Genomic DNA, 18,711 nt, shown 5'->3' with positions numbered 1-18,711 from the left:
TTGACTCCTAACCTCCTCACAGCTGTATGTTTATTCTTTGAATGCAGCCATTCTCCTGCACATTTTTTCAATTATACCTGACCATGTGTGCTATCTGAGTATATCATTCAAAATGAAATGCACTTGGAAAACATTAAAATAACGAATGCACATCATTATTCACATAATTTGAACCTCGCATGATACCTTTTTGGGGTTCTGACTTTGATTCATTTTGCATGTTTTATCAATTCCTTCTCCAATGGCCGTCAGCCCTCTTCCAGCTCGGGAATCACATACTGACTGTTCCAAGTGGATTGCCCTCCCTCCCTCTCATGAACTCTGGGCTCATCCATCCTGTCTCAGAGGGAAAAATTCTTGCTGTCCTAGGCCCATTTTGTATGATGGAGAAAATATAGTTTGAGCAATCACACCAAACCTTTCCAAACCTAGTTCACTGTTTTGCAATCAGAGTTAATACTTTTACCTTACAGTCCCCCATGAATATTAAATACAGAGTACTGAGCCCTATAAAATGATAGATGATCAATAAACTGTTCTCTCTTCTTTCCCATCACAGGAGATTAATTTCCAGCTTAAAAAAAATCCGAGAGACAGGGAAGAATTTTTTCAGACATTATTGCTTACAATGTTAAATACAGACAGCACCCCTGGAATCTCTCCCCTCCTCTCCCTCTCCACAAATCATGTCATTCTGTGGATTCATAGGCTGCTCAGAAGTATGGTGACCATACTTTCAAATCAAAAATCAGAATACATGGTCTAACAAAAGATACTGTGTCCTTTCCCTAACTCCAATGGACCATTTTCTGCCTTTATTTTATTTGAATTTTCTCCATATTTTGCACCACTTGACCACTTCTTACGCATTTGTTCTCTTTCCCTTGTTTCTGGGACACTATATGCTTTTGGCTTTCTTACCTCCTCTCTATCTGGTTCTTTTCCTTTCCTTGTCCCTTAGATATGTGAAGTCTCCCAGAGATCTGTCCTTGTCCCTCTTCTCACTCTTTATATATCCTTGGGTGATCTCCTCCTCCCTGGGCTCCAGTTACCCTCTAGGGCTGAGGACTCCCAAATATATGGCCTTATTTCCTGCTCGCTTCACTCTCATGAGTTCCAGGTCAAATATCCAACCACCCATCAAATGCTTCCTTTTGGATGTCCAAAGAGAACTCAACATAAACATAATGTGACACACATCATCTTTTCTGGTATACTCGCTTTTCCTTTTGGGTTCCTTGAGCTAATCAAAGCCAATCTCATTGAAGCCATTAATCAAGCAACCATTTGGGGGCAGAGTCAAGTGGGTACTATTTTTTACTCTTCTCTTTCTCCTTTAGCTCCGCAATTTAACTTCTCACTAGGACCTGTCAGTTTGTGATCTTAAATATTTCTCTACCCAGCACAACTTTCTCCAGTTCCACTGTGTCTACTTTATTCAGGCCATCTTCAAATGCCTGGATTAGAGCTTTGGCCTCCTAACTTTTGCAGTCCTTCCTGGGATTCTTCTAAAATGCCACTCTGATTATGATGCCCACCCCTATCTAACCCTTCAGCAGATCCTCCCCATTGTCCTCAAGATGAAGCACAAACTCTGTTGCCTGGCATAAGATGTTCTTTATTATCTAGCTCTGCCTACATTACACTGTGTTACATACATGTTTTCCATTCCTTCTCCCTCCTCACCCCTGCATACACCATACTGTAGCTGCACTAACCTACTTTTAATTTTCATAATATGCCTGTGAATGTTTGCCTATTTTCCCCCTCTTGCCCAAAATTCTCCTCCTTGCCTTATGAAATTGATTCACAGAAATTATGCAAATCGCAGAAACCAAAGAGGTCTGAGAAATAAATGAGATCAAGAAAAATGGATTATCCTCAAAGGAATAACTGAAAAATCCAGAGAAAGTGGGAGAAAAGCTAGGTTAAGAGAATAAATTAGGAGAACTTCATGCTGACAATCTTAAAGGACCTGAAAACAATAGAATCACAATGAGAAATGACTACTGATTGCAGGGACCTCAGCTAAAGCAACTTGGACCAGGCTGGGCTCCTCTGCTTACATTCCCATCCCCCCAATCCCCCTGCAGACTGAGTTAATTGAGGTCAGAAGCCATATCTTCCACTCTGTCTCTCCCTCGCCACCAATGGTCTAGTTTACTAGTACTCTCCAAGAGAGCCAAATTAATCCCTTTAAAAGGTAAATCTGATCATGATTCCTCTGCTCAAAACTAAAACTTGAATAAAATCCAGTGTCCTTACAATTGTTTACAATGACCCACATGGTTTGGCCTTGGCTTACATCCTGCCCTCACCAGTCTCCTGCTATCTCCCAACTTTGGCCCAGCCACAATGGCCTTCCCAATGTCCCAGAGCTGCTCAAAGCCTTGGCCTTGTTGTTCCTTCAGACTGGAAGGACCCTCCCCTACAACCATAGTTTAGTCCCACTCTTTACTCAGAGTCCTGCTTGTGTCACCTCCTCAAGGATGGCTTCCTACCTAGAATAGTTCCCACCCATCACCACAACATCCCTCACTCCATGTTTCTCCTCAACCATCTCCATTTTTCTTTGGAATGCTTATCAATACCTGGTGTGCAAATGTGTTCTCTCTCTCTCTCTCTCTCTCTCTCTCTCTCTCTCTCTCTCTCTCCCCCTCCCTCCCTCCCTCCCTCTCCCTCTCCCTCTCTCTTGCTCTACACATGTGTGTGTGTGAGTGTGTTATGTGAACATGTCTATGTCTAAGTGTGTGTGTATAATTTCCATGAAAATGACAGGTTAGTAAGACAGGGCAAATGTAATTAGGGAAACTGAGACATAGTTAAATGGCCAAGCAGTTTACAGCCATCTAATAACTGGAAAAATCCTATCTTTTCTAACACTTTCCAAGGACACTTAACAGTAAATAATTTATACTTCTCCTCAACCAGGGGGATAAATAGCCTAAATTAGCCTACTCAGGAGATAGATAGCAGAAATCAGATTAGTGTCATTTGTGTCAACCATACCCAAGGATGGATGAAGTTAAGGGAATAAATCTCATTTTGGTGCATCAGCATAAAGCTGATGAATATTCTATTGAGATCCTCCCCTAAGACCGCCCCTAAAATTCCAATCCTTTAAAACTCTCAAGAGGAAGGACCCAGCACTCTGTCTCTGGAGCATGCCTGTACCTTTCCCTCCCCCACCCCTTCTATCCCCCTTGTGCCTTTCTCTCTCCTAAGCTCCAAGGGCCCTTATTTTGCTTCTGTAACTTGTTTCCTGAGCCCATGCAGCCCAGCTCGCTCACTCCTGCTTACCACTGTACATTTATAAACAAACTTTATCTTATAACTTGAGTTTCTGGCTCTGAATTCTTTCTTTGCTGAGGTCTAACTTCACTGGTAACAACTGGTGCCATTTCACTACCAACATTGCCAGTAACAAAAGCAGGGACTTTGTGTGTGTGTGTGTGTGTGTGTGTGTGTGTGTGTGTATGTGTTTCACTTTTGTATCATAAGTGCCCCTAGGAGTCTCATCAGACAGTCTGGGGAATGGACTTTAACCCTTGCTCTGCTGCCAACCTGGAATCTAGTACTTATGAACTGTGCCAACATCTCCCCACCGAACCCCGCCATCACCAGGACCTCATTCTGAGACACTGGTGGTCAAGGTTGTCTAAGAGAATTAAGACAACACATAGTTTGGAGGAAAAGAGCTCAAGTTAGGATCGAATGCAAGGCAATTTCTGGCTAAGCAGAACCATTTCTGGCTGTTTGGCCCCACATACAGGGAGACTTTGGTTGTCAGTTACATGCATGGGCACATCTAGCTCGTGTTTACTTAATTTCTAAGCTCACAAGACATTTCTCTTCAGGGATGTCTTGTCTAAAAGGATTATGGTAAATCAAGAGTATAAAATATTAAATCTGTTTATCAACACATGTTTCTACAGTTTCAAATAGGATTTGCTGATGCTAAGCTCCAAGACAGGGGTGGCCTGCTTTTAGAGAGCCCAAAGTCACACCCAAAGAGGCACATGGTTCCCGATTCCATGGGATTAGCTGTCCTTTCCAAATAGCCTGCTTCACTTTAATTATAATAGCTAAGCCCATTTCTTTCTAAGCCCTGAAGGACAATGGGTCCTATATTCTTAGAATATTCATAGACCTGATAAGATAGAGATAAACTTTCTTTTGCAAGGCAATATAAGGAAAGAAAAATGAAAAAGAACCAACATTTATTAAATACATACTCAATAGATGAGCTGGAGATAAAATTTGAGAATCCTTAAATTATAGAAAGAAATAAAGGCAAGAGTGTGGATGGGATTACCTGGGAAACAAGGGTAAAGAGAGAACCCAGTTATGATGAGCTTTGATGTTATCTTCAAGAAAAAGACCATGAACTTGAGAAGGAAATTAAGAAGGAGTCAGACAATCCCATTTACCATCGCACCAAAAAAATTAAGATACCTAGTAATAAACTTAACTAAAGAGGTAAAAGACCTCTACTCAGAAAACTACAGGACGATGAAAAAAGAGATAGAGGTGCCCTAACCGGTTTGGCTCAGTGGATAGAGCGTCAGCCTGTGGACTGAAGGGTCTCAGGTTCGATTCCAGTCAAGGGCATGTACCTTGGTTTCGGGCACATCCCCAGTGGGAGGTGTGCAGGAGGCAACTGATCGATGTTTCTCTCTCATTGATGTTTCTAACTCTCTATCTCTCTCCCTTCCTCTCTGCAAAAAATCAATAAAATATATTTAAAAAAAAAACAACAGAAAACAAAACAAGAAAAAGAGATAGAGGAAGACATAAACAGATGGAAGAACATACCATGTTCATGGATTGGTAGAATCAACATCATTAAAATGTCCATACTACCCAAAGCAATCTATAAATTCAACGCACTTCCCATTAAAATACCAACGGCATATTTCACAGACCTAAAACGAACTCTCCAAAAATTCATCTGTAATAAAAAAAAAGACCCCGAATAGCTGCAGTGATCCTGAGAAAGAAGAACAAAGTAGGTGGGATCTCAATACCAGATATCAAGCTGTATTACAAAGCCACTGTTCTCAAAACTGCCTGGTACTGGCACAAGAACAGACATCTAGATCAATGGAATAGAATAGAGAGCCCAGAAATTGACCCAAACCAATATACTCAATTAATATTTGACAAAGGAGGCAAGAACATACAATGGAGTCAAGACAGTCTCTTCAATAAATGGTGTGGGGAAAATTGGACAGATACATGCAAAAATATGAAACTAGACCACCAACTTACACCATACACAAGAATAAACTCAAAATGAATAAAGACTTAAATGTAAGACAGGAAACCATAAAAATACTAGAGGAATCCAAAGGCAACAAAATCTCAGACATATGCCAAAGCAATTTCTTCACTGATACAGCTCCTAGGACATTGGAAACTAAAGAGAACATAAACAAATGGGACTACATCAAAATAAAAAGCTTCTGCACAGCAAAAGAAACCATCAACAAAACGATAAGAAAGCCCACTGCATGGGGGAACATATTTGCCAATGTTATCATCGATAAGGGTTTAATCTCCAACATTTATAGGGAACTCATACAACCTAACAAAAGGAAGATAAACAATCCAATCAAAAAATGGGCAAAGGACCTAAATAGACACTTTTCAAAAGAGGACATTCAGAAAGCCAAGAGTCATATAAAAACATGCTCAAAGTCACTAATCATCCGAGAAATGCAAATCAAAACAACAATGAGGTACCATCTCACACCTGTAAGAATGGCTATCATCAACAAATCAACAAACGACAAGTGCTGGAGAGGATGCAGAGAAAAGGGAACACTCGTGTACTGCTGGTGGGAATGCAGACTGGTGCAGCAACTATGGAAGACAGTATGGAGTTTCCTCAAAAAGTTCAAAATGGAACTCCCATTTGACCCAGTGATCCCACTTCTAGGAATATATCCCAAGAAAACAGAAACACCAATCAGAAAGGATATATGCACCCCTATGTTCATAGCAGCACAGTTTACCATAGCTAAGATCTGGAAACAGCCTAAGTGCCCCTCAGCAGATGAATGGATTAGAAAACTGTGGTACATATACACGATGGAATACTATGCTGCTGTAAAAAAGAAGGAATTCTTACCATTTGCAACAGCATGGATGGAACTGGAGAGCATTATGCTAAGTGAAATAAGCCAGTCAATGAAAGAAAAATACCACATGATATCACTTATTTATGGATAATTAAGACAATTATAACTGATGAACAAAAATAGATACAGAGGCAGAGCAACATCGAACAGACTGTTAAACTACAGTGGGAAGGGTTGGGGATGGGTGGGTAAGAGATCAACCGAAGGACTTGTATGCATGCATATAAGCATAACCAATGGACACAAGACACTGGGGGTTATGGGAGGCTAGGGGAATGTCAAGGGGAGAAAAAAAGGAGACATATATAATACTCTTTGTAATACTTTAAGCAATAAAACAATTTTAAAAAAAAAGGAGTCAGAGACACAGGAGGAAAACTGGAAGAGGGTGACATTCCAGAAAGAAAGACAAGGAAAGAAAGTGTTATAAAGGAGAGCAAAAGTATTGGTGCCAGATACTACTGAGAGCTCAAGGGGCCTGGGTCACATCCTAAGGACATATCAGAGGTCACTGAGGACCTTAACAATAAATGTTTCAGGGGCCAATGGTGACAGAATTTACACTGGAGTGGGGAAAGGGGAAGTTCAAACTGAGGAAATAGTGACCAAGTGTATAGGCAATGCTTTGGTGAAACTTAGCTCCAAAGGGAAACACAAGGTGAAACCCAAGCAGGTGGTTGGAAAGGGGTAGGAAGTCAATTCCCATGTGGAAAGAGTTGGGATTTAAATCTAGGTCTGACTCCAACACTGAATTTTATTAATCGCTGTTATGTTGCTGTTTCTCAGAGTTTACATGCTAACCCATAGATCCTTCTTTCCTATTTTCAGTAAAAACTACTCACATGAGGTTCATCTATAAGAGAAAGTTCTGGAAATTTTGAGTATTTCCTTGCAAAGTCTAACTATCCCTTAGGTTTGTGTTGAGGTGTAAGATCTTCACAGATTGGCATTTCCATGACCTACTTGCATCTATATAAAACCTCTAAAAGAGGGCAGTATTATTGTGATTTTATGGATGAAGAAACTGAGTCACCAAGACATTTATGGCAGAACCGACACAAGAATCCCCCACCTCTAATTTCCAGTCCTGTGTTTTTGCTACTCCATCATCCTTTCCACAAGAAGTCAGGCAGGTTATGGATGATTGACATCTGCTGTTTCACCCTAGAACACCCATGGCAAAAACTTCCTCTTTTATAATCATTGGTAATAGTAGCAGAAGTAGTAGTAGTTGTCATAATTGTCAGAGTACAGTTTACAAAGCCTTGCCAAAGATATTGCCTCACTAAACTCCAAGTGAATTCTCAGTTATCAGAGGTTGGTTCTCTCATAACTACTCTCCATGTTCTGATGAGGACACTTTATTCACACATAATACATACTGGAGCTGGGTATGAATCTAGATCTCTGAGCTCCAAATCCAGTCCTCTTGTCTTTGTATTAGTGGTTTATACATGCTGAAGTCCTTCAAGAATCTGATGATAGTTATGGTCCCTCTTCGCAGAAATATATGCATGAGTGTATCACCAAGTTCTGGTGCTAAGTGTTCACATTACTACTAGGGTGTCATTGCTTCCAGGCCATCTCAGTAGAGGGAGCTAGGAGATGAATGTATATATGCTCACACATCTATAGTTATTTTATTTATATCAATAAAAAATCACAAATTGATTCTAATACCTCTGATTTCCACCAAGTACCATAAGGTTCATTCTAACCTTCCCCTTTCCTGATTTGTGAGGAACCTGCCTCTCACTATACACATATATTTTTTATTTGCCCAATGTAGTATACACATAAAGGATTCTCAGAATAGCGAACCCTTACATGTATGAAAAATAAATTTGGTATTTACGGCACAATATTTATGTACAGTTATTTTATCTGTAGCCATACAGCCTATTGTCAAAATATTTTTTCCCAAAGTTACTTAGGTTAGTTCTTCTCTTTCCAAAACTCTCTTTAGTGTGATTATGGTAATCATTACTAATACAATAGGCTCATTTTTAAAAACTGTTTGTATTTCATTTTACCCATGCCCCACCACACACATATATCCTGGTATCTATCTATTTATCTATCTTTCTATCTATTTATTTTCAGGGACACATGAAGCATCACTACAGTTCTAATAGTTACAGCTGTACAAAGAGCACTCAGAAAAGTGCCATGTCTGCCTACTGTCCTGTTCCTGTCCCCCTAGTCTTTGCATTTTATTTCTACCCACCCAGTACAGATAACCAATCTCAGTTTCTGGATTACCCTTCCTGTTGCACAAATGAGTAAATACACATATATTTTCTTTTGCACAAATGAATAAATACACATATATTTTCTTATATTGCCTGCCTTCTTACATGAAAAGGAACATACACAGTCAACACTTCTTTGCATTCCACTTTCTTTACTTGACAATATATCCTAGCAATCACTCCATATCAGTTATTATTCTGAGTTTTACAGATGAAGAGACAGGCCTAAAGAGGTTGAATAACTTGCCCAAGATTACACACCTGGTAAGGAGGATTAAAGCTGAATTTGAACCCAAGAGACTTTGAATCCAAATCCATGTTCCTTCTACTACATCAGAGGTTCTCATCCATGGGTCCTGGCATATTTTGGATTCTCTCTAGCTTCTTTGAACTTCCTTAGGTCATTTTAAAAGTTAATACCTGTGTGCTCTAGATCACCCGGATGACTGCCTTATAACCGGATACTGCCAGGCATTCTCATTTCCCACAGGATCTGAAAATCACCTTGTAGCCTAAAGTGAGTGCCCTCAACATAGCCGGGCATGGGAGCTGTAGGGCACAGGAAGGAAGCAGTTACCTGGCTGTGGCCCTGGCTTGCAGCTCAGGGAAGGCAGCGTGGCCCTGCACCATGTGGTCTATCTGAAAAACAAGAGAGAAGGGTCAGTCTCACAGTTTCTCTAGTCTCTATTCCAGCCAGAAAAGATTTATCCAAATGTCTGTTTCTTTCAACTCTTTGTTTATAAAGGATCTAAGAATGTTAAAAAGCCAGCTCAGTGAGAGTGCGTCAGCTCTTACAGAAATCTAGCTTTGCTTAACCTCGTGCTGGCCTCTTGGATTTACAAAACAATGATGATGTATTACAGAAATGTACACCGGAAACCTATATAATTTTGTTAACCAATGTGACCCTGATAAATTCAATAAATAAAAAATTAAAATTAAAATTAACTTGAATTTTTAAGAAAGAAGTATAAAGAGAAGAGTAGCAGGAAATGAAGCTCTCAAGGCTAACCCTGCAGCAGCAAGTCCAAGAATGAGGTGAGAGAAAAGGAATGAGAAGGAGGGGTCACTCAAGGTAAGTGCTGAGGAGCTGGTGTTGAAGCACTAACCTCTGGGTCATACCTTTTCCACCTCCTGATCCAGGCTCATTTTTTAAATTTCTTTATTGCTTAAGGTATTACATATGTGTCCTTATCCCCCCATTATCCCCCTGACCTTCCCCCACTGATCCAGGCTCTTACCCCAGGGAAATGCCAGACTCAGAACTACTCATTGTGTCTTACTAATGGAGAAGTTGAGTGAAAGACATTGTGAGGAGGAAGACTCAGTTAAAAAGAGAAAAAGAAAAAAGAAAGAAAAGTGTTGTCCCAGAAGAGTCAAGAGAACCTCCTCTGATTGAAAAGTTATGTCACATGGGGAACTGGAACATACCAGTAGCTCTCCAAGGACAAAGATGTCCAAGCTCCGTGGACAACTATCTTCTTCTCATGTCTACGATTTTATTCCCTAAGCCACTTGGCGGCTCTAAACAAAATACTATGTAACACGCACCAGGAAGAGGAATGCTTTCCCGTGCTGTTGCTCTGCTTGCTAGAGCACACCCAACACCGCACTGGGTTCCTGAACTTAATCTGAGTGTTTTCTCAAAGTTTCCATGAGTCTCTAGGACTCCAAAACAACTATTCTGACAGATTTATTTTCATTCAAACAATGAACCAACTGGTTGTTTTGGCCTCATGGAGATAGCTCTCTGAGCATGCTTCTTGAGAGCCACGTCTGTGTAGGGAGGGAGAGAACTGGTTCTGGAGCCACAGTGGCTGAGTTTGAGGCTGGCTCTGATATCAACTAGCTGTGTGACCTTGTGTAATTCGCTTAGCTTCTCTGGGCCTCAATCACCTCCTTTCCCCTTCTCCAGCCTCCTTTTAAAACAAGATTGCTGGGCCCGGCCAGTATGGCTCTGTGGTTGAGCATCGATCAATGAACCAGGAGGTCATGGCTCCATTCCCTGTCAGGGCACATGCCTGGGTTGCGGGCTTGATCCCCAGTAGGGGGCGTGCAGGAGGCAGCCAATCAATGTTTCTCTTTCATCAGCGATGTTTCTATCTCTCTCTCCCTTTCCCTTTCTCTCTGAAATCAACAAAAATATATTTAAAAACAACACAGGATTGCTGGGATTTAGAGACTATCTCCCATAATGCCAACAATAGTATAAATACTATCACCTAAAATGTATTTTCTCATTTGCCATATGTTAATAATAAACTAAGCATTTCATATAAATTATCTCATTTATTCCTTACAATACCTCCATGGAAAAGACACTATTGCTCACTATGGAGATGAGAAACTGGGAGTAAAGGAGATAAAGTAACTTGCCCAAGGTCACAGGGGAATAAGTGACAGATCCTTTTGTTTTTAACCAGGTCTCTCTGTATCGAAAATCCTTATTCTTGACTACTATGCCACATTACCTATTAAACTTCCAGGTATAATATAATTTGTTGAACTCTATTTGTACAGTTTTGCAGAATGTTTCAACATTATAGCAAAGCAACTGGTCATTTCAATGACAGGAAATGCAGGTTTTGAAGGCTTATTTCCTACTGGTTCAGATGTGGGTTAGAGTGATGAGGCATATTCTGGACCTTAAAGAGGCTGCATCAGTAAGACATTACTTGATTTGATGCTAATTTCAATGGGAAGTACTTTAGGAGGTGAGAGACGGGATCCTATATAATAAAAGGCTAATATGCAAATTGACCAAACAGTGGAATGACCAGTTGCTATGACGTGCACTGACCACCAGGAGGCAGACACTCAATGCAGGAGCTGCCCCCTGGTGGTCAGTGCGCTCCCACGGGGAAGCACCACGTAGGCAGAAGCTGGGCTCACTGCTGGCGAGTGCAGTGGAGGTGGCGGGAGCCTCTCCCGCCTCCACAGCAGTGCTAAGGATGTCCAAATGACGGCTTAGGCTGCATGGAGTGGGCCTAAGCTGGCAGTCGGACATCCCCCAAGGGCTCCTGGACTGTGAGAGGGCGCATTCTGAGCTGAGGGACACCCCCTGCCCCCGAGTGCATGAATTTCATGCACTGAGCCTCTAGTATTTAAATAAGCTCCCAGGAAGAAGCACAGAACTTAGCATGTGTGGTGCATGCATAACGGCAGTTATTCAGTATTTACTGAATGTCGAATGCATCAGGTATTGTGCCTAGCCTCCAGGAACAAAGTGGAAAATAAGCAAGCTAATACAATACATAGTACCATTGAGATCAATAATTTGGCAATTATAGTATAGTTGGGGGAGGTGTGGCTTCAGCTGAGAGGCCAAGAACAGGCAGTTTGGAGGAGAAAAGAGTTGAAGGCAAGGCATGCGAAAAGGAGATGGTGATGAGTAAAGAGATGAAGATGGAGAGACATATGTGGTTACAGACAATATGGAGACTGGTCAAGCCCTATGCCTGGAATATTATAGATGCTCAATAAACATTTGTTGAATAAATGTAGGATGCATGAACCATACGGAGGCACACCACAGGCTCACAGAGTACCATGTACTTCTTGGTAGCACTTACCACATATCACCTGGGTGTCTATTTGTGCGAGGCACAATTTGGTCACAAGGTAACTGTATGGTAAATTAGAGAATAAGTGAAGTATTGGAAATAGGGAATAAACGAGGAGCATGAGGACATACAGTGGGTCTTAAAAATCAGGCAAGTGATTAAGTGTTTAGAGTTTTATTGAATCCGAGGCCTTAGAAAATTATTTTGATTTAGGGAGCAAAATGATAAAAAAAAGTTAAGAAACATAAGTCTGGTTGGGTATATAGGCCAGGGAGATGAGTAGGCATAGACAGCAGGATATGCAGGACCGCTCAGAGGCTAATACTAGGAACACAAGGCACGAATACTCCCTGTCCTGGTTCTGTTGTGGCATTTGTGAAGTCCTTTTACAATTCTTAGTTTATACATCAGCACTCTGAGTGATTTTAAATAAAAAGCCTCATTATGTCCCAGCCCCCTAGTGCCTATTATAATGCCTAACATCTTGAAGAAATGACTGAGATATATTTTGAAGAAAATGAAACAAATTTAGTGACTAACCAGTTACAGAATATAAGAAAATCTGAGTCAAGGATGACTAAACTTTTGGGTCTAAGAAAAAGAAAGTGTACATATCCTATATAATAAAGAGGTAATACACAAACTAACCCTCACACCCTCAAAAGATGGCTGCCTATGACCAGGCCGGCAGGGGGGTTAGTGAGGGACGACCAAACGACTGAACAGCAGGCTGCGTGGGGCAACCAGGCCAGCAGGGGGGCCATGAGGGGTGACCAGGCTGGCACGGAGGGCAGTTGGGGGCGACCAGGCCAGTGGGGAGGGGGTGCAGTTGGGGGCGACCAGGCCAGCAGTTGGGGGTGACCAGGCCTGCAGGGGGGCGGGGGCAGTTAGGGTTGACCAGACCAGCAGAGGGAGGCAGTTGGGGGCAACCAGACCAGCAGGGGGGTCAGTTAGGGGTGATAAGGCCAGCATGCAGAGGCAGTGAGGGGTGGTCAGGCTGGCAGGGGGGGCAGTTAGGGGCAACCAGGCAGGCAGGCAGGTGAGCAATTAGGAGCCAGCGGTCCAGGATTATGAGAGGGATGTCCGACTGCCGGTTTAGGTCTGACCCCGGGCCTAAACCAGCAGTCAGACATCCCCCGAGGAGTCCCAGATTGGAGAGCGTGCAGGCTGGGCTGAGGGGACCACCCCTCTGTGCACAAATCGTGTACTGGGCCTCTAGTCCTATCTAATAATAGAGAAACATGGTAATTAACCGTAACTTTGCTACCCTTCCCATTGGCTAGTCATCGAGATATGCAAATTAACTGCCAACCAAGATGGCGGCCGGCAGCCAGGCAGCTGAAGCGAACATGAGGTTTGCTTGCTCCAGTGATGAAGGAAGCCAACGTTCCCCACCTGCCGCAGCCCAGCTCTGAGCTCCGGATGCAACTATGTTGCAATTATAGAACCTAAACAAACCCCAGAAACCTGCTTTCAGCTGTCAGCCAGCTCAGAGCTTAGAGCGGCCAGTGATGGCAACAGAGTTTCAATTATAGAATCTAAACAAACCCAGGTACCTGCTTTCAGCCAGCAACAGCCTCAGAGCTGGAGCTGGCTCTCAGCTCCAGTGACAGCTATAGAAGGTAAATAAATCCCAGAATAAAAAAAAAGAAAAAAGGAGAGGCTGGGAGCTTCAGTCGCCCACCAGCCTGAAAACAGCCCTCAGCCCCTCACCCAGACTGGCCAGGCACACCAGTGGGGACCCCCACCCTGAAGGGGGTGTGACCAGCTGCAAACAGCCATCATCCCCTCATCCAGGCTGGCCAGGCACCCAAGCGGGACCCCCACCCTGATCTGGGACACCCTTCAGGGCAAGCCAGCCAGCCCCCACCCATGCACCAGGCCTCTATCCTATATAGTAAACAGGTAATATGCAAACTGACCCTAACAGCAGAAAGACTGGGAATGACTGGTCACTATGACACACACTGACCACCAGGGGGCAGACGCTCAATGCAGGAGCTGCCCTCTGGTGGTCAGGGCGCTCTCACATGGGAGGAGCTCTGCTCAGCCACAAGCCAGGCTGATGGTTGCCAGTACAGCGGTGGTGGTGGGAGCCTCTCCTGCCTCCTCAGCAGCGCTAAGGATGTCCGACTGCAGTTTAGGCCTGCTCCCCGTTGGCAAGTGGACATCCCCCGAGGGCTGCCGGGCTGCCAGAGGGATGTCTGATTGCCATCTTAGGCCCAATCCCCCGGGGAGCGGGCCTAAGCCAGCAGGTGGTCATCCCCTGAGGGGTCCCAGACTGCGAGAGGGCACAGGCCGGGCTGAGGGACCCCCCCGCCCCCTCCCAAGTGCACAAATTTTTGTGCACCGGGCCTCTAGTATATATATAATTGTTAATCCTCACCTGAGGATATTTTTCACCATTGGTTTTTATTTATTTTTTTAAAGTAACAAGATATGTATTTTATTGATTTTTTTAAAGAGAGGAAGGGAGAGGGATAGAGAGTTAGAAACATCGATGAGAGAGAAACATTGATCAGCTGCTTCCTGCACACCTCCCACTGGAGATGTGCCCGCAACCAAGGTACATGCCCTTGACTGGAATCGAACCCGGGACACTTCAGTCCGCAGGCCGACACTCTATTAACTGAGCCAAACTGGTCAGGGCCACCATTGATTTTTTAGAGAGAGTATAAGGGAGGGAGGGGAAGAGGAAGAGAAAGGAGAGATAGATATATGTGAGAGAGACACAGTGACTGGATACCTCCTGTATGCACCCCTACCGGGGCTAGGGATCAAACCTGCAACCCAGGTACCTGCCCTTGACCAAGAATATAACCTGCGACTCTTTGGTGTGCAGGCCGATGCTCTAACCTGAGCACACCAGCCAGGTGTATTTTCTATATTTCTGATGCTCTGATATCTGGGGCCTTATTGACCCTGGAGTGGTGGCCTCTCCTAGGACTAACCAATTCCTAGAGATAGTAAAGGACTCAGCTCACCTGTGATCATGCCTTTTATGCAAACTAACTAATCCAGAGGCCACCTCCCCACACCTTATCTACAGACCATTGTTTTCCTGTTCTCATCGTCCCAGGGCCAGGTACCAGACAATGGGACAACCCCGGTGCTTCACGTGTGGCCCTGCATGGCCTGGCATGCTCCCTCCTCTGGAGAACTGAGAGTAACAAACGCCTTTCAGTGGCAATATCGCCTGATCTGTTGACCTCATCATACTGAAATGCAAATAAAATCTACATTTTAAAACAGTGGTTTAGTGGAAAGAACATACACTTTGGAAACAGACAGGCTTGGGTTCAAATTCATGGTCTATACTTATATTCTGTGCTATAGGAAAAGTTACTTAACCTCTCAGAACCTCATTTCCTACAACAGTAAAATAGGGTTAATAAAATTTGCTTTTCAGGGAAGGTTGTGGTGAGTGGTACATAGGTGGCTTTCAGTTCATAACACCTATTGCTAAAAAGAAGGGGTGCCACCAAAAGAGTAAAAATAGCTGGGAGAACAGTATCGCAAATGGTCAGCTGCATTTTTGTTTGTTTGTTTTTCATAGCATCTGGTGGTAAAGGCCCACCCTGATTAGCAAAGACCAAGCCAGTTTGTCAAATAACTGAGCATTCATTTCAAGAGCCTGGAGTGCCTGTTCTTAGGGTTGGTCTCTCTACTTATGTTTGATTCACTAATGTATTTAGCACAATATAGAAGAACACAGTGTCCCATTAGTGGTTACTTGTTTTCCAATGAAATAACCAGTTTAACCACAATCACTGTATTTGCCAAGTGGTTGCCTTAGAAATATATAGACAGAGCTAGTCTAACTCTAGGACTATTTTCTTGTTCCCTCCATCTTCTCAGATTTCAGCTCTGAGAGCAGGCAGTTAGAAGGGTAGGCAGAAAAGTCTACCAACTATTTGGTTAGGTAGGAAGCCCGCACTGGATTGGGCCAGATCTTTAAGATGGCTCTGGGGTCTAGATCAAGAGGGAGAGGCCACCTTACAATATATAACTTGGGTTGGATTTCTGGCCCTTCCTTACAAAGGTGGCATCTGACTTTAGAACATGGGAGGAATAGAAATGCAATATAGTATAACACAGTGATCAAAAATGGTCAGTATGAGGTGGCATCTGGCCCACAGATGTATTTTATTTGGGAAATAGAATGCTTTTTTTAAAAAAATGAGCCAATATTTTAAAATTTGAAGATTTTACTTAATATCCATACTTGGGTTTCTTTTGAAGATACGGGGCCACCCATGCTTCCTTATGACAAGAGTCAGCTGGAGCGGAGTGGTGACTGATCCCTCAGACAGTCTGTAAGAAGCACCACCACTCCCTATCACGTCCCAACAACAGACACAGATTTCATCAATGTATCATCAGGACTGCACTAATGCTTCATTGTCGTGGAGATCTATTTCTCTATGCCCTTCTCTCTGTCAAAGGAGGGATCATGGAATTCAGCCCTAGAGTACGAGTTGAAAGAAAAATTTCTCTGTGGGAGTAGAAAAAATATTTATTTGCCAAGTCTGTTTATTCATTTGCGCTGTCTGACTGCTTTGGGTATTTGAGGTTTTGACCCTTGCAGAGAAAGCACAGACAAGAAATCCTGAGACCCAAGTTCAGTTCTGACTCAGGGCATGATCATGGACAAGAACATGTCTAGTTTTCTCTGTTAAACATTTAACAAATTAACATGACAAATACACAACTGTTTGTAAAATTACACAGAGAACTACATTGCCTGAGATATTAAAACTGTTGGCAAAAAGTTCACACGCAAGGAAAATCCCTAACAAAGGCAAACTTAGAGTTGAAGAATTTTAGGTTCTATGATCATTTTGCTAAGACAAAGCTATCTTATTGCATGATGAATTTTTCTGTATTAAAATCAGTTTCATGTATGAGTCTTGAGGCTGTATTTCATCTTGCTTTGCAGATAAAAAAATCATTAGGCACAGAGAAATGGTCATCACTTGTCACACCTGCCTTTTTACCGCTAGTATTTACTTGTACTATCACTTTTTTTTTCATCTAAGCTATTCCAGCTCTTCATTTACCTAGTCTTTTAATTTAAAGTGAAAACATTTTGCCTGATTTTTCCCAGCTTTAAAACTATCATGAAAATCTAAGGAAAGAAGAAGGCCCAACCTAAGAACAACCAACATTCCTGGAAGAAAATATATTTTTTCCCACAACTTAATATTAGTTTTATGTAGAACAGCTTCACTTACAAGTGGATGAATTCAGATTTAATGCAGAACTAGCTTAGTCAGTTTTATTCACCATCAATGCTGGTTGCTTTGTGCATTTTTGTAGTTTAATTAGATCACTTATTCGTGAAACTAATGTGATATATGGCTACCTTGTGCCAACCACCAATCTAATAATCAGGATACAAAGATAAATGAAAGTCACTGCCTATGAGTGGAGGACGGCATGCCAATATTCTAATATGGCCTAGACTGGTAAGTTTCTTTATAGAGTCAACAAATGAATTAATTGAACACTTACTCTGTTCTAGTGCTAGTAAGTAAGCACAGGCAATTAAGACAGATGTAAACTCTGTCCAAATGGAGACTATGTTCTACTGAAAGATAGGGACAGTCAATAAATAAGTATAATAATTACAGAGAGATTAGTAATTTGAAGGACTGATTTAAATAGAGGGTTTAGGGGAAACCTGGTGGTTGAATTTAAACTAAGACATAAAAAAAAGAATCAACAATTTCTAAGTAAAGAAAATAATAAAGGCAAATATTCTATAGTGAGTAGAGCATCATATGTCAGGAATTGGCAAGAATCCAGTGAGACTCCACTGGAGTAAACATGTAGGAAAGATGTGTAAAATGAGGATAGGGAGCTAGGAAGTAGGGAGAATCAAAGAGGCTGTGTCAAAGGCTTTAGATTTTATTCTAAGCACAATGGGAAGACACAGAAGACTAAGGGTACTAATGTAATCCTATTTGCTTTAAAAGAAATCATTCAGGGGTTTTACTTGTTATATGGAGTTCAAGGCAACCATAGCAGCTAGTAGTAAGGTATGGGTAGTGGGAACCATAAAAAGGGAGCTCAGCATTATGCATATAAATGCGACACTAATCTCTGGATGATTTCTGAATTACATTATAAAAAGTAACCCAGCAAAGAACTCAAGAGAGATTTCAGAAGGTGCTAGCACAGGAGAGACAAAGTCTGGAATTCAAGTTGAGCCAAATAAATTATCTTTATTAAAGCAAACAAATAAAAAATCAATACTCATCAGAGAAATGAGAATCCAGTGTCTTAGAATATACCAATGTTATAAATATGACCTCATATTACTAGACATAGAGAAATAGAAAAATTAACCCACCTTTAAAGAAAACCATTTAATGAACAATGACTCTGAGATGACACAGATGTTAGAATTAGAAGACAAAAAATTTAAAGCTGATAATTTAACAGTGCTTAAGGATGTAAAGGATAATATTATCATAATTAATACAAAGAGAAAATAGCAAAGAAATAGAAACTATTAAAAATGAAAAGTCTATGGCTACCATCAACAAATGACAAGTGCTGGCGAGGATGTGGAGAAAAAGAAACCCTAGTACACTGCTGATGGGAATACAGACTGGTGCGGGCCAGTATGGAAAACAGTATGGAGTTACCTCAAAAAATTAAATATGGAACTGTCAGTTGACCCAGTGATCCCACTTCTGGGACTATATCCTAAGAAACCCAGAACACCAATCAGAAAGAATGTATGCA

At 42.0% G+C, this 18,711-nt stretch overlaps 1 protein-coding gene across 10 annotated transcripts in view; it reads right to left on the bottom strand.

Annotated features, from left to right (window-relative positions):
* The window catches only part of FGGY (FGGY carbohydrate kinase domain containing), a 402,394-nt gene that overhangs the window by 107,814 nt on the left and 275,869 nt on the right, over nucleotides 1–18,711 (bottom strand). For all 10 annotated transcript variants that reach the window (XR_002831041.1, XR_002831042.1, XM_023759980.1 and 7 more), the window contains one exon: nucleotides 8,973–9,034. Coding sequence is in view for 8 of the 10 variants with exons in the window: in XM_023759980.1 (XP_023615748.1) it covers nucleotides 8,973–9,034 (62 nt within the window). In the remaining 2 variants the exon portion in view is untranslated. The remainder of the gene's footprint in view (nucleotides 1–8,972; nucleotides 9,035–18,711) is intronic.

Source organism: Myotis lucifugus, unplaced genomic scaffold (genome assembly GCF_000147115.1).
Source record: "Myotis lucifugus unplaced genomic scaffold, Myoluc2.0 scaffold_168, whole genome shotgun sequence".
Taxonomy (NCBI): domain Eukaryota; kingdom Metazoa; phylum Chordata; class Mammalia; order Chiroptera; family Vespertilionidae; genus Myotis; species Myotis lucifugus.
The sequence above is the reverse complement of the archived record's forward strand: the minus strand, read 5'-3'. Positions and strand labels throughout refer to the sequence as shown.